General features: G+C 42.0%; 1 protein-coding gene across 6 annotated transcripts in view; it reads left to right on the top strand.

Annotated features, from left to right (window-relative positions):
* The window catches only part of DTNBP1 (dystrobrevin binding protein 1), a 182,459-nt gene that overhangs the window by 33,971 nt on the left and 133,923 nt on the right, over positions 1 to 14,565 (top strand). For all 6 annotated transcript variants that reach the window (XM_073331953.2, XM_073331954.2, XM_073331955.2 and 3 more), the window contains one exon: positions 4,793 to 4,925. In XM_073331953.2, coding sequence (XP_073188054.1) covers positions 4,793 to 4,925 — 133 coding nt within the window. The remainder of the gene's footprint in view (positions 1 to 4,792; positions 4,926 to 14,565) is intronic.

Raw genomic sequence — 14,565 nt, 5'->3', positions numbered from 1 at the left:
TACAGCTTTGAAACTTTACTATGCAGAAGAAAAATGCTGCTTTCCCTTTCTTTCTAGTAATTTACATTTAACATAGTACTGTGCTGTATTTGCTTTTTTTGGGTCTCTGCTGGTGCCTGATTGTGTACTTCCAGTTCCAAATGAGGTGTGTGGTTGACTGGTCAGTTTGTAACTCTGGTGTTCGTAACTTTGAGGTTCTGTTGTATTTAGCAGGTGGTAGTTGTTGAAGCAGAATTTCCAAAATTCCTACAAAGTCTGTTGCTTCAGATTTAAAAACTCCTCACTATACCAGATGGGTGACTTAAGGTACATCTTCACTTGTGGCAGCATGTAATGTACAGACACTGCATGCCCAGCTAGCTGGGGTATAATTGCAGTATATACAGTGAGGCGTGCCTTAGGAGATAGAGTGCCATACATGCCTGATCCCCCACGATATATACTGTTCACGGCTCTCGACATTTCTAAGCAGTGCCTCACGCATATACACTGATATTTTTGGCAGTGTAGTGCCCTGTTGTCTTCCTGCTGCCAGAGCCTTTCACTGCAGCGTTTTGCTACACTTTACGTGCTGCTGTAGGTGTAGACAAAGGTATGTAGCCTTGATAAATCTGTTGCTATTCACTGCTTCTCTTTGAAATCCTAGAAGAAGATGATCTTCCTATCCCGTAACAAAGGGGAAGGTATTTTTGGAGCTTTTCTCCTTGTCACTCATTTTTGGGGGGAAAACAGTTTTCGCCTAGGAATTTATTTAATTGGGCTAAACACTTAATTTAATAAAACAAGCATCTACAAACTTAAATATGAGCTATTATTCTCCAAGCATCATGTATGTGAAATTATAAATATCTTACAATTAGTAAAGACTAAATCAGGCTTGTAACATTATAAGATTAAATTGTTGCAAAATGGTTAAGATGGTTATAAACGTTGATATTTAGAATAGAAGACTGGAAGGAACCTCTTTGGTCTTAGAGTCCAATCATCTACTGTCAAAGGTTTACCCCCACTGCTCTGTAAAATTGCTTTGACCATTTTTGAGCTGTCATGCCTGAAGTTTTTCACATTTTTCCACATGACTGTAATATGTGAAGAAAGATTTGTTGCTTTATTGTATTTATTTTCCTTAAGTATAGAGTGCTGGAAGAGTGTTTTATTAATTTAGGTTACATTTCCAGCTTACAGCTTCATATTTAAATGATATTTTCCCCTCTAGATAAACCCCTGTATCCAGTACTGAGAATCCTTTTGTAGAAGTATAAAATTAAAGTTAGCTTAAGGTTGGTTAAGGAAAGTCCTGACTAGCAGGTAGAAGGAAGGCCTTGAAAACAATGAACTACAAGGCCAGCAGGAATAAAATAGGGAGGATGTCTGGTTCAAAGAATAATAAGATAAGGGGAAGTTTCTAAAAAGAGAGCCTCTGATCAATAGGGGTGACTGAAGATGGTTTTAAATCAAACAAAGAGAATCTTAACATGAGCCAACACGGCCCTTCCCCAACCCACACACCAGTGTTAAAGCCTTTGTGAACCCAGTTGCAATGGAAAACTGTTGCATGGCAAAAAGGAGGGGAGGAAAGGCCTTGGGAAGAAAGGAGGTTGTAAAGCTTATCTGGATTAAGACTGGAAATAAGGGTGAACTGTCTCAAATTGGTTTTTAGCTGAAGTCAGTAATTGGCAGTGACATCACTTGTTTGGTAACGGTATAAAAAGTAAAGTCTTAAAGGGTTCATTGCTTATATCTGCCTGACCATGTTGGAGCCAATCAATATGGGTTTAAGCACCCTGAGTTTAGCCTGAGTTTGTAAGTATCTTGATCAAGATACTTATACGTGTTTGCTTACTGTTTGGATGTAGTACGTTGCATATTATTTAGGCTTTTTAGGCATGTTTAGCGTTATTGCATAAGTACCATTTGGCCTCTGAATGTAATAAAGGAACTTATGATTAAATTAGTGTTTGGTGGTTTCCCATATTCATTTCAAATATTAATAATTCCAACAGTTGTGTTCACAGAGAATTATATTGTTTATATTTTAAAGATGATGTGATAGCAGTTGGATATTATTTTGTGCCCTCTTTTCCTTTACAATGTTTAAAGAGGTCTGAAGGACTTAAAAAAACAAAACAAACAAAAACCCACCACTTTAGAGCTGCATATTTTTTTAACCGTAAAAATGTCTGGAATTTCATGTTTCTTTCCTTGAGGGCTTCTTCAGAGGACCCAGAGATGTGAATTGAGAGCTCTCTGTCCTTAATTGTAAGGGCAGCAGGGCAGATAAAAATTAATGTTTTAAAAAAATAAACAAATATCAGATTTTTAAAATTTAAATTAAATACAGGTTTATTTTTAAAAAAATAAACCTGAAATTTTGACAGTTGTTAAGGCCTAAATTTATAATCTATTTAAATGTAGAGTAAATAAAAATAATACTAAATAGCACGTTTGCTAAGTTTTTAAAGAAAGTTTACTACTGCACTAGGTAAAACCACTGGCTAATCCGAGTTTAAGAGCTAAAACAGCTTTCGATAGCAGTAGCTTGTCTTCACACCTGTAGAAGAATATTCTCCTCCTTTTGGTTTACTCATCTAGTTCATTCAGAGTTAAGAAACCAGTTGGAGTTGAAAAAGCAGGGAAACTTCCAATCTCTATATAAAAACTAGGTGAGGGAGAATGAGATCAACTAGTCCTAAAATTTTGAAGGATGTGGTGACCAGAAACATTCTGTTCAATTCACTTAATATAGATAATTCTCCCTTTGCTTAATAAATCAGTTTTAAAAGCAGAACATGTTTTGATAAACCTTTTCTTATGTATTAAGCACATTTAGGGTAGTTTTATTTAACTTAATACTCCTGAGGGAATTGTGCACCAAGAAATAAAAATTCTACACATAATATTTTCAAATTCTGCATACTTCATTTGTCAAAATAACACAATATAATCATACCATTTTCAATTATTTCCTGACAAGTATATTGAAATAAATTACCAAATAATTGAAAATGGTCTGCAGAATTTTAAAATATTTATTTTTTTGGCACTGAAGTCCCTCGAGTATTGGGTTTCTGTGTGGTGGAGTCTGTGTGCTGGCAACTCTGTGGGGGGATCTGGAGGCACAGTGGCTTGTTAGGGGTTTTAGGTGCAGGGGGAATGGGACTGAAGTGTCCAGGGGCAGTGGTTAGGGCTCAGCGGGGTGTCTAGGTGCTGGGGGATTGGGGCTTGGTGGGGTGTGGACCAGGGTGTAGCTGGTTGGGGCTCAGTGGGGTGCAGGTCTGGGTGTGGGGGGTTCCTGATGCAGGGGGTGAGGCTGGGGGGAGTCTGGGGTTCTGGGTGCAGAGGTTTCCGATGTGGGGGGGGGTTCCAGGTTTGTGGAGGGGGGAGGCTTGGCGGGGGGGAGAGCAGATGCATGGTCATTGGGTGAATAGGGGAGCAGCTCCCTGCACAGTGACTCCTTCACCTATGGCTGAGGAGCGATGGGGCCAGGAGGTGGGGGGAAGGGGTCATTGTACAGGGAGCTGCTCCCTCTGTCTGTCTAACCTCTGTGCATCTGGACCCACCCCCAGCCGAGCCTAACCCCCTACACCCAGATACCTCCTGCCAAGCCCTGCCCCCATCCCACTTTGCAGAGCTTCCTGTAGCTGTGGGAGGTTTCTGGGGGGGGGTTGATCTGACCCAGCCCCGGCTGATCCGGGCAGAGGGGGGGAACTCTCTCTCTGTCATCCTTCTCCCCTTCTTCACCCTGCCCAGCTGGGACTAATGTCCCTGGGCAGTCGGGGCATCCCCAGACCACACTCCTGCAGTGACTTACCTCTCCCCCAGCTGCTCTGGGTACCCAAACACATGCATCCCCACTGCTGCGGATAGGTGAGTGAGCACAAGTGCAGCTTTTCTTTGCTTCCCCACAAAAACCAGTTTTCTGTGTGAAAGAGAATCTGCGGGGGGACATGTTTCTGTATGCCCACAGTGGCGCAGAATTTGCTAGGAGTAAACTAATAAACAAAATTTTTAAAAGCTGTTTTTGTCCATTTTAATTTAATTTTAATTTCCATCCAAGTAGACGTTGATATTGTTTGTTTTTTCATTTATCTAGTAAATAAGAAATGCATCATTCACCTTTTCCTAACGTCATAAAAATTTAAAAAATTAAGCATCTGAATAAATGTATGTAAAGCTGTATAGTATACTTAATCTATACAGATTGATTTAAGCAATTTTCCTGGTTAAGAAAAATGAAGCATAATTTAGTGTAAAGGCTGTATTTAGTAACAAATCAACATGTTTTAATGTTTACCAATCATTGAGAATCAAAAATAACTAAAAAGTACAAACATAAAAAGATGACAAAAGATGATTTAAAACAGTTTCCTGCTTGCTGATTTAAATCACTCTGCCTTGAAGGACAGGGTATTCAGATACTTAAGACCTTAAGCTTGGGGGAGAGGAGGGCCAGAATCTTCACAGAGAAGCTGTTTTTTATAAATATTTACTCCTGAAATAAGTAGAAATAAATACTTGATCATGAATAGCAAAGGCTACATTTTATGGAGACTTCCTTTTAGTGCATATTGAATTTAAACATTTTTAACCCCACCCCCCCTCAATCTGTACAAAAGCATACTGTGACCATCTCTCTCAGCAGTGAAAGTTCATTGCTCTAGTCATAGGCTTTGTGGATGCATGGATTATAAAAATCAATCAAGATGCTCAAAAGCTGAAGTTCATGAATTAATAATCACTATTTTGCAAGTAAATACAAACTAAGTTTTATCATTGGTTGTAAATATTACAGCTAGTGGATAGCGAAGTTGTGATGCTTTCTGCACACTGGGAGAAGAAGAGGAGTAGTCTAATAGAGCTGCAGGAACAACTTCAGCAAATTCCAGGGTTTTTAGGAGATCTGGAGTCCATGACAGCAAATCTGGGTAAGTTGTGTGATGTGTTTTTTAACAGGTGTAAAGGGCATTGTAAAAAATTTAGTCACATAGGACTGACAATAATTCAGCTGTTCTGTGAATTATATTTATATAATTATAAAGCTATTTTTACTCTAATAGATGATTTCTCTGTTTTATAGAATGTCTGTCTCTGTTGCTTAAATGCTTACATGTTTGTAACAGTTGCCTGAAAACTAGCTGGTTATCATACATAATATGAGTGTATTCAATTATTGAACACTCCTAGATAATTTATCTGTAAATTGCATTTCTGCGAGAGAATTGCCTAATCTGGCAAGGAGAATGGGACTGGGAGCCAGAGAGAGAAATAGGGTGGAGGTGGGAACTAGGACCCAATAGGTGTGTGTGTGTGGGAGGGGTGGAGACTGAGAGATTGGCTGAGGTACTGGGGGTGGGAAGAGAGATTGGTACTGAGCACCTGTGGAGGCGAGGGGAAACACATCTGACGAGAAGCTGGGGTGTGGGATGAACTGAGACTGGCTGGGCAAAGAGACTGGGACAAGTAGCTAGGGGGGACACATGGGGATTGGAACTGAGATGCAAGGGAGCCTGGGGTGGGAGATTAGGATTGGAAGCCAGTGGGTATAGAGAACATGGGGTAATGGTGGGGGAAACACAAATTGGTTAAGGAGATGGGGAAGGAGATTTGGGGTGGTTTGGACAATGGGATTGGGATGGGGAACTGGGACAAGTACAGTAACTCCTCACTTAATGTCGTCCTGGTTAACGTTGTTTCATTGTTACGTCCCTGATCGATGAGAGAATATACTCATTTAAAGTTTCGCACTGTTTCCTTATAACATTGTTTGGCTGTGGGGGCTTGGAAGCAGGGTGGCCTGGCAGCCCCCCCATTCCCCATCAGCTCCCCTCCACCACACTCCAGTGCTTTCTGCCCCTCCGGCGGCCCCTTGGATCAGCACCTCCCCCTCCCTCCCCACACCTCCTCTCTGCAGCAATCAGCTGTTTCATGGGTGGTCAGGAGGCTGGGGGGAGGAGAGAGGATGTGCTTGGGGGAGGGGGTGGAGTGGGGGCGGGCCTGGGGCAGATCTGAGGGTTGAGCACACTCCCTCCGGCCCCCCAACCGCCCCCCGTGCACTTCGGTGAGTCAACACCTGTGCAGCCATGCATGCACTGTCCGGAGGAGGGAGTGGTGCGTGTATAACGTGGGTTCATCATCCTGTTCTGTTTCCCCAGGGAAGTGTTTGCAGCTGCTGTTCTATCGTATCTCCTCCCTTGGTGCTGCCTTGTAGAGTGTGAGGTTACATTAACAACAATGTATTAACCCTTGAGGGCTCAGCTGAGTGCTAGTTCATCATTTAGCAGCAAGGCATTCCCTGGGAAATATCCCACCTGGTATCAACAGGGTTGCTTTAGTGAAGCTCAGGGAGCTCATGATCAGGTCCCCAGACAATCCTCTGATTAGAACTTGTTTAAAACTTATACTGTATATTGTGACAAAGTTCCTCCTTTGCCTTGGTAGGTCCTGCGCTTATTGGTGGATTTGCTCACCTCAGAGGTTCATGGCAGCCCAGTAGTTTTGCTAGTGGCTCAAACCTGCCATTCGCTCAGCTAACCTCATCACTAGCCAGCATGGGGAAAAGGAAGTAGAACAATCCCCGCGGTCTCTGCTGATCCACCTAGTGGGTCAGAGGACAGGCCAGGGACCTTCCCCTCTGGTGGGACTCACGGTCCAGGTCAACTCCTCTTATATCCAATATGGGGGAGGGGGATGGCGGGAACCCAGAACCTCCCTGTACTCCAGGTTCCAATCCAGGGCCCTGTGGATCACAGCTGTCTACTGTGTTTCTTGTAACAGCTGTGTGACTGTTACAACTCTCTGGTCTACTTCCCTATGGCCTCCTCCCAACACCTTCTTTATCCTCACCACAGGACCTTCCTCCTGATGCCAGGTAGTGTTTGTATTCCTCAGACCTCCAACAGCATGTCCTCTCGCTCTCAGCTACTTGCGCACTCCTCACTGACTGAAGTGAGGTCCTTTTTAAACCAGGTGCCCTGATTAGCCTGCCTGTCTTAATTGATTCTAGCAGCTTCTTAATTGGCTCCAGGTGTCCTAATTAGCCTGCCTGCCTTCATTGGTTCCAACCAGCTCCTGATTGTTCTGGAACTGCCCCTGTTACTTTACCAAGGGAAAAGGGACCTGCTTAATCTGGAGCTAATTGTATCTGCCTTCTGTCACTCTCCTGTAGCCATCTGGCCCGACCCTGTCACAATATGTATATAATGTTTTTTGTCTGGTGAAAAAAAGTGCGTGGAACCTAACCACATTATTATTATATTTAAATTAATTCTTATGGGAAAATTGGATTCGCTTAACATCATTTCATTTAAAGTCGCATTTTTCAAGAACATAACTACAGTATTAAGCAAGGAGTTACTGTAGTCTGGATGAGTGAAATTTAGGACTGCTGGGCAAGGAGGCTGGGACCGGAATGGGAAACCTGGGGAGTGGAAACTGGGATTGGCTAAATGAAGAAAATGGGATTGGGATGAGAATCCATGGGTCAGGAATAGACAGGAGTGGGACAGGGACGGATTAGATGGCACAGGACAGAAGTGGGGGCAGAATACTGTGCCCACTGGAGCACACTCACATATTCTATGAATTAGGAGAACTGTATACTAGAATATATGCTGTTTGTATTTGTATTTGAGGGAATTACGATTTTCAGTGTTTTTGAAAAGTAGAATCACTGTTGTAAACTGTTTGCTTCAGCTTTCAAATCAGTGCCGTATTAAGAACATCTGATAGGCTGCTTTCAGTAGAGGGAGAATTAGAGGGTCTTAGTAAATGTTACAATACCGACAGTATTCTTTACTCTTTAAAATGTACTAAATTTAGTTCTATCACAGCTTTCTTGTATATTTTGCTTTAGAATATGTAGCTGAAAGCTTTAAAATTATACACTTATGAACTGCACTCTGTAGGCTAACTCTTCTGCCTCCTAGAGGTTTATACTATATATTTCTTTCATCTTGTAAATTAGAGCAAGTATCACTTATCACTGTCTTGTATGTCAGAGTTTATGGGTATTTAGAACTGAATCATTCTCAGTAGCCTCCATGTCAGTCTTCACAGTGGGCATTCCCCATCTCCAGGGGCAGGCTGACTGTATCTGTGCTCTGAGCATAGGACTGTTTCTCAGGAAGAACGCTTCAGAATTCTTTGCCTCCAAATGGCACACAGATGAAATGTCTCCCTTTGTAGCAGAGCCTTTACAGGATTTGTAAAAGATTAACTTTAACTTTTTCTTCATTGTCTTCAAGGGTTTTCTCCTCAAAACTCAACAGACACACTTGGAGAAAGAAATTCCTGCTTCCAGCCAGCACATAAGCAAGTTCTGTGCTGAGATGGTTGAAAAGGCTACAAAATATCCCCCTTCTCACAAACTGTCTTTCTTACAAAGCTGTAGCTGCCATAAAAGGTGCCAACTCCCACAACCTTTCTAATACTAGTGAGTCATTTGTTTCCTCTGGCTCCGGCTCCCTCCTCATTCTGTGTTGTCATGCCCCACTCAGCCTGGACCCAGCAGCCGGTAGCATGAGGTGAAGTGATTCAGACCTCCTTCTCTGTGAGATGGATCTACCTCCTCTCTGTATAAAATATTTAAATATTCATTGGGTGAGAGAGAGAGATTCTATAGCCTAGTGATTAGCACACTTTCTCAGGATACCCAGGTTCCAGTCCTTGCTCCAAGGAGTATTTAGGTATTTCATGCAAAGTAAAATAGCTTCAAAAGGAGAGACTGAGATACCCACCCCAGAATTGCTTTATAGTCCAGTGGTTAGGGAAATTACCTAGGAAACATGAGTTCAAGTCTTTGCTCCAAATTAGGCAGAGTGGGTATATCGCCCACCACCCAGGTGAGTGCTTTAACCACTGAACTATTAGGTATGGGGGTGGAGGGGGGGGTGGGAAGGGCGCACCGCCACCACCCCTTTTTGCAAAAGGGCTAACCTGGTGTAGGTGCCTGATTCCAGGGGAGGGTTCACAGCTGTGAATTCCAAGCGGGGATAGGCACCTAACTGAGTTTCAGGGGCAGGGCTTTGTTTGCACCCCTTTTCTTGACACTTCCTACGGGCCAGCTTAGGCACGTCCCTGCTCTGTGTGCAGGCTTTTATGACTCTCTTGTTTTTTAGGTGCCTAACTGCCTATGCATTGTATAGGAAGCCTGGGCACCTAATGTGGGGCTGAGGATTGATTCCACTGGGTGGCAGGGCACCTGATCCTATCTCACCCGCCTTGTCTCCCTAGTCCCTTTGTGGATCTAGCCCAGTGTGACTACTGTTTTCCTTAGGGGGCAGACATGCAGGATGTTTCTGCAGATTCTTTTTTGATCTCCCTGGTAATGTGCTTTCCCTCTGCTCTCAAGGATTTGTCACAAGGACTGGTGAAGGCAGTTGCTCACATTTTGCTCTTAAAGGGGCAGCACAATATCTTAAAACCTCTCATGTGAGTCTCCCCTCTAGATCTTCTAAAGAGAAGGTTGAATCTCTAGAGCTGGGATTTTGAGTGAGATACCTGAGACTCTTAATTAAGCTTCTCAGAATTAAGCACAATCTACGACTAACTTCATACGTGCTTATGTTTTTAGAAAATGAAGCATTAATAAAATATCCTGAAAAGTTGAAGGAATGCTGTCTAGTTCTTCCTTACCTGGTTTATTAGGGTGTAATTAAGGGGGAGTGGGAAATCCCTATGAAGACATATTGGTACCTAAGGACTAAAAGGTCTTCATTACTCTGGCTAAGGTGAAGCCTGCAGCTTCATTAGTAAAAGGCCTAATCATACCAGCTGAGGGAGTATTCCTGCCAAACACATGGACAAGAGAGTGAAATCATTGAACAGACTAAACTTGGATACAGCAGCCTCAGTGCTGAGTATTGGCTGCAATCTCTTATTGTGCAGGTCTGTCCTCATCTAGGAGACAATTGTGAGAGTGCTCAAAAATTAAAAAATACATAAAATCCATTTTAAACTAGATTTTCCTAGCAGCTTTTTCAGGGCTAATGCTGCATCTGACTGATTTGCTATTATTCATAACTTTCAAAGATGTGCTTGAGGTGTACTTTTTTGGTAAGGTGAGCATACAGACAAAGCAGTCATTGAATCTTTAGATTAGAATAAGTCCCTCCCTCATTCTAGGGAGAGAGACTCTTCAAATTATCTTATATCAGCAGGTGTTCCCTTTGAAGAATTTAATCATCCAGGTTCCAGTATTGAGATCACAAATTAGGAGGAGGCTATTCTGTTTTGAGAGTTGGAAGACCAAGGTTGGGATTCTTTAGAAAACAATCCAACTCCAACTTGTGTTTTTGTTTTTAGTTTCTCAGTTCTAGGCTGATTCCATCCCTCTGAGAGGTGTTTCAGGGTGCATCCCCATCTGAGAGTGAATCACCTCAGCAAATGGGTGGTTGAGATAATCAAGGAAGTCTATGTTAGGCTTTGAAGGATTAGATTTTTGTTGGTAAATGGCAGTAAATGTTCATTTCACCATACACACAAACTGACAAAATATTTCCAATGATAGTCTAAATTTACAGATAGGCGAAGAAAGAATGCTGATTGGGAACTTATTAAAGTTCAAAGATATTTATTTGGTATATTTTGATGTGTTGACAATGTGTTTGTGAACAGTTATCAATCTTCTACCTTTTTAAATCTTAACATTTACAGTCATTAAATTGTCTGATTCCTCCCCCCCATAATTTCCTGCAACTGTGAAAATGTAAATAGATGAAAATAGGGAAAAAATCCTTAAAAGCCATAACTTTGTGCAGTTGTAAATGGTTAAAAGTTGGAAAATATGCTTAAAGAAACATCAATACTATCCATCAGAATTATTTAAAAAAATAGAATTCTGGCAAGCGTAGATGTACTATTGAACTCACTCATTGTCTTAGGTACAAGATTACCCTTTCCTCAAAATAAACTAAAATAAACCAACACATCAGCAAGATCTTGGTAGCATCAGAAGACAAAGGGTAAAATAATCCATATCCTACCTGTGAGAATTATGGAACCAGTTCTGTGGAGAGACAGATTTTGATAAGGGCACAAGATTATTTTTGTAATGCAGAGAGAAACAATGGCAGGCAGCCCATAATGAAATCGGTATTCTTGGTGCAAATGCAGTCCATTACAGCATTTCTTCCAAAACTTCAAAGTATACAAATAATGTCCTGGAGATTCGCTGAAAATATAATCAGGACGTGTCACCCATTGAGTCCTTAGCTTCTGCTACAATAAGCATTTGGGTAAAAGTGATTATGACATTATGTGGATTTCATGATTGTAAGGAAAGGAAGGCGTGAGAGCAGCAGAGTAAGGAAAATGCACTTCAAAAAAGCAGATTTAAACAAACTGAGGGACTTAGCAGATCAAGTCCCCTGTGAAGAAAATTGAAGGGATGAAGGAATTCAGGAGAGCTGCCAATTTTTCAAGGAGACTGTATTAAACATACAACTGCAACCTATTCCAATGCAAAGGAAATTGTAGGAGGCCAGTATGGCTCTGTGACCAGGTGCCTCGGATGGGCCATACTGAGAATGCTACACTCAGGGCAGATGGCAAGTAATAGGGCAGACCATCCCCAAAGCTGGTGATTTACTCTACAAGTTGATTCACCAAGCAAATAACAAAATAGCTTCTCCAGCGCACTAGTTAACCTGAAGCCAAACAGTCCCGTTTGGGCATTCCAGCCCTTGGCTCTGATCCAGACAACCAAATCTAATATAGAGAGAGGTTATTATAAATCTATTTCACTATATGTGGTGGTCTTTCTAATCCCAAAGGATCAGACACATATCCCCAGATCTCAGATTTTATCCAAATATCAAACTGTCAGTCAATTCTTAGTAACTAACTAAAGATTTATTAATAATATAAAAGTTATAAATGATAGATCATATACATACAAATGATTACAAAGTCCTTATATCAGGTTTGCAGCAGTGGTGGAATAGACTGCTGGCTTGCAAAAGTCTCTCTGGTAACTTCCAAAAGATTGAAAGGACCTCAGTCCGTAGTTCAAGATTCTCCTTTTAGTTGTAAATTCAGTCCAGAGAATTAGAGCAGGGAAGAAGCAACATGGAGGTGTCTCAGAGGTCTTTTTATATCCTTGGCCATGTGCATGGAAATTTATTGTCCCAAGCAAAGCCCACAGCTCCTGTATGTGGAAAGTCACTGGCCCAAGATGGAGTCCATGGTCACATGAGCACATCACATGCCCTTACATGTTTTGCTGAATCACGGGGTGGTCATTGCTTGTTTGCTGTCTGAGACATCCTCAGGAAGAGCTAGCTGAACAGGATGAGTTTCTTCAACGGTCCATTGTGAGAGTGGAGTGTCCTTGATAGGCCATCAACAGGTAGCTGTCTAGCCCTAATGTAAATTCTGCCTGGGGTTGTCACCCAGGAATATAACACATTTTTAAGATACATGTACATAGCCAATATTCATATCTTCAGATACAGAGATGATACATGCATATAAACAGGATAATCATACTTACCAAATCATAACTTTTCAATTAGAAAAGGAGTACTTTGGCACCTTAGAGACTAACCAATTTATTTGAGCATAAGCTTTGGTGAGCTACAGCTCACTTGCATCCGATGAAGAGAGCTGTAGCTCACGAAAGCTTGTGCTCAAATAAATTGGTTAGTCTCTAAGGTGCCACAAGTACTCCTTTTCTTTTTGCAAATACAGACTAACACGGCTGTTACTCTGAAACTTTTCAATTGACACCTTACATGACATTGTACAAGTTTTGTTTCATTGTATAACAGTGGTAGCAACAATGATACAAATGGTCATCTTTCTTATGCACAGCGTCACAGGCTCTACCAGGAGCTCTTTAATGACCTGAAAATCAAAAAGTGGAAACACGGATGAATTGCTAAGGCTAATTACAAAAGAATAGCACAAGCACGTAAGGACAAAATCAGAAAAGCTAAATGATAAAATGATTTATACCTAGCAAGGGCCATGAACACAATAAGAAGAGGTTCTATAAATACATGAGGAGCAAGAGGAAGATGAAGGAAAGTGTAGTGGGGAAAGAGAGCTAATAACTGGTGACATCAAGAAGGATGAGGTGTTCAATGCCTATTTTGCATCAGTTTTCCCAAAAGAGGGTTAATGGTGACCGGATATACAATACAACATTAATAAGGAGGAAGGAACACTAGTCAAAATAGGAAAAGAACAGGTTAAAGAATGTTTAGATAAGTTTAGATGTATTCATTTTTTCAGGGCCTGATGAAATTCATCCTAGGGTACTTAAGGAACTAGTTGAAGCAAACTTGGAACCACTAGCAATTATTTTTTGTAATTCGTGGAGGATGGGTAAGGTCCTAGAGGACTGGAGAAGGACAAACATAGCACTTATCTTTAAAAAGGGCAACGAAGAGGACCTGGGAAATTATAGGTCAGTCAGTTTAACTTTGATATTTGACCTTTGGAAAGATAGAGGAACAAATTATTTTGTAAGTACCTAAAGGACAATAGGGTTATAAGTAAGGTTAAGATTTTGTCATGGTAATTTTTATTAAAAGTCACGAACAGGTTGCAGGTAATAAAAATACATGGGAGCCGTGATCTGTCTGACTTTTACTAAAAATAATGGGGGGAGAGAGGATGTGGGGAACGAATAACAACTGGAGCCCCATGGAGGGGACTGGGAGCCCCACCGCCACGTGAGGGTGTGCACAGCCCAGGCTCTGTCCAAAGCTGTGGGTTGGGGGCACACAGCCCCAGCAGAACGCATGGGTTGGGGATGCACAGCCGCAGCTCCGCCCCCATTCCTGATAGCTGAAGCCGAAGTCAGAGGTCTAGTAAAGTCATGGAATCCATGACTAAATCGTATCCTTAGTTATAAAGAATAGCCAGCATGGATTTGTCAAGAACAAATGATGCCAAATCAACCTGATTTCCTCCTTTGGCAGGGTTACTGGCCTAGTAAATCAGGGAAGCAGTAGATGTGATCTATCTTGATTTTTAGTAATACTTTTGGCACAGTCCCACATGACATTCTCCTCAGCAATTTAGGAAAATGCAATCTAGGTAAAATTACTGTAAGGAAGGTGCACAAATGTTTGAAAGAAGAGGAGGAGGCGGGTGGTGGTGGTCGGGGACTCTCTGCTCAGGGGGACTGAGTCATCTATATGCCGCCCCAACCGGGAAAAGTGAGAAGTCTGCTGCTTGCCAGGAGCTAGGATTCATGATATGACAGAGAGACTGCCAAGACTCATCAAGCCCCTCGGATCGCTACCCCTTCCTGCTTCTCCACGTGGGCACCAATGATACTGCCAAGAATGACCTTGAGCGGATCACTGCAGACTACGTGGCTCTGGGAAGAAGGATAAAGGCGTTTGAGGCACAAGTGGTGTTTTCATCCTTCCTCCCCATGGAAGGAAAAGGCCTGGGTAGAGACTGTCGAATCGTGGAAGTCAACGAATGGCAATGCAGGTGGTGTCGGAGTGAAGGCTTTGGATTCTTTGACCATGGGATGATGTTCTAAGAAGGAGGAGTGCTAGGCAGAGACGGGCTCCACCTAACGAAGAGAGGGAAGGGCATCTTCGCATG

The sequence above is a fragment of the Lepidochelys kempii genome, chromosome 2, assembly GCF_965140285.1.
Source record: "Lepidochelys kempii isolate rLepKem1 chromosome 2, rLepKem1.hap1, whole genome shotgun sequence".
NCBI classification, from domain to species: Eukaryota; Metazoa; Chordata; order Testudines; family Cheloniidae; genus Lepidochelys; species Lepidochelys kempii.
The sequence above is the reverse complement of the archived record's forward strand: the minus strand, read 5'-3'. Positions and strand labels throughout refer to the sequence as shown.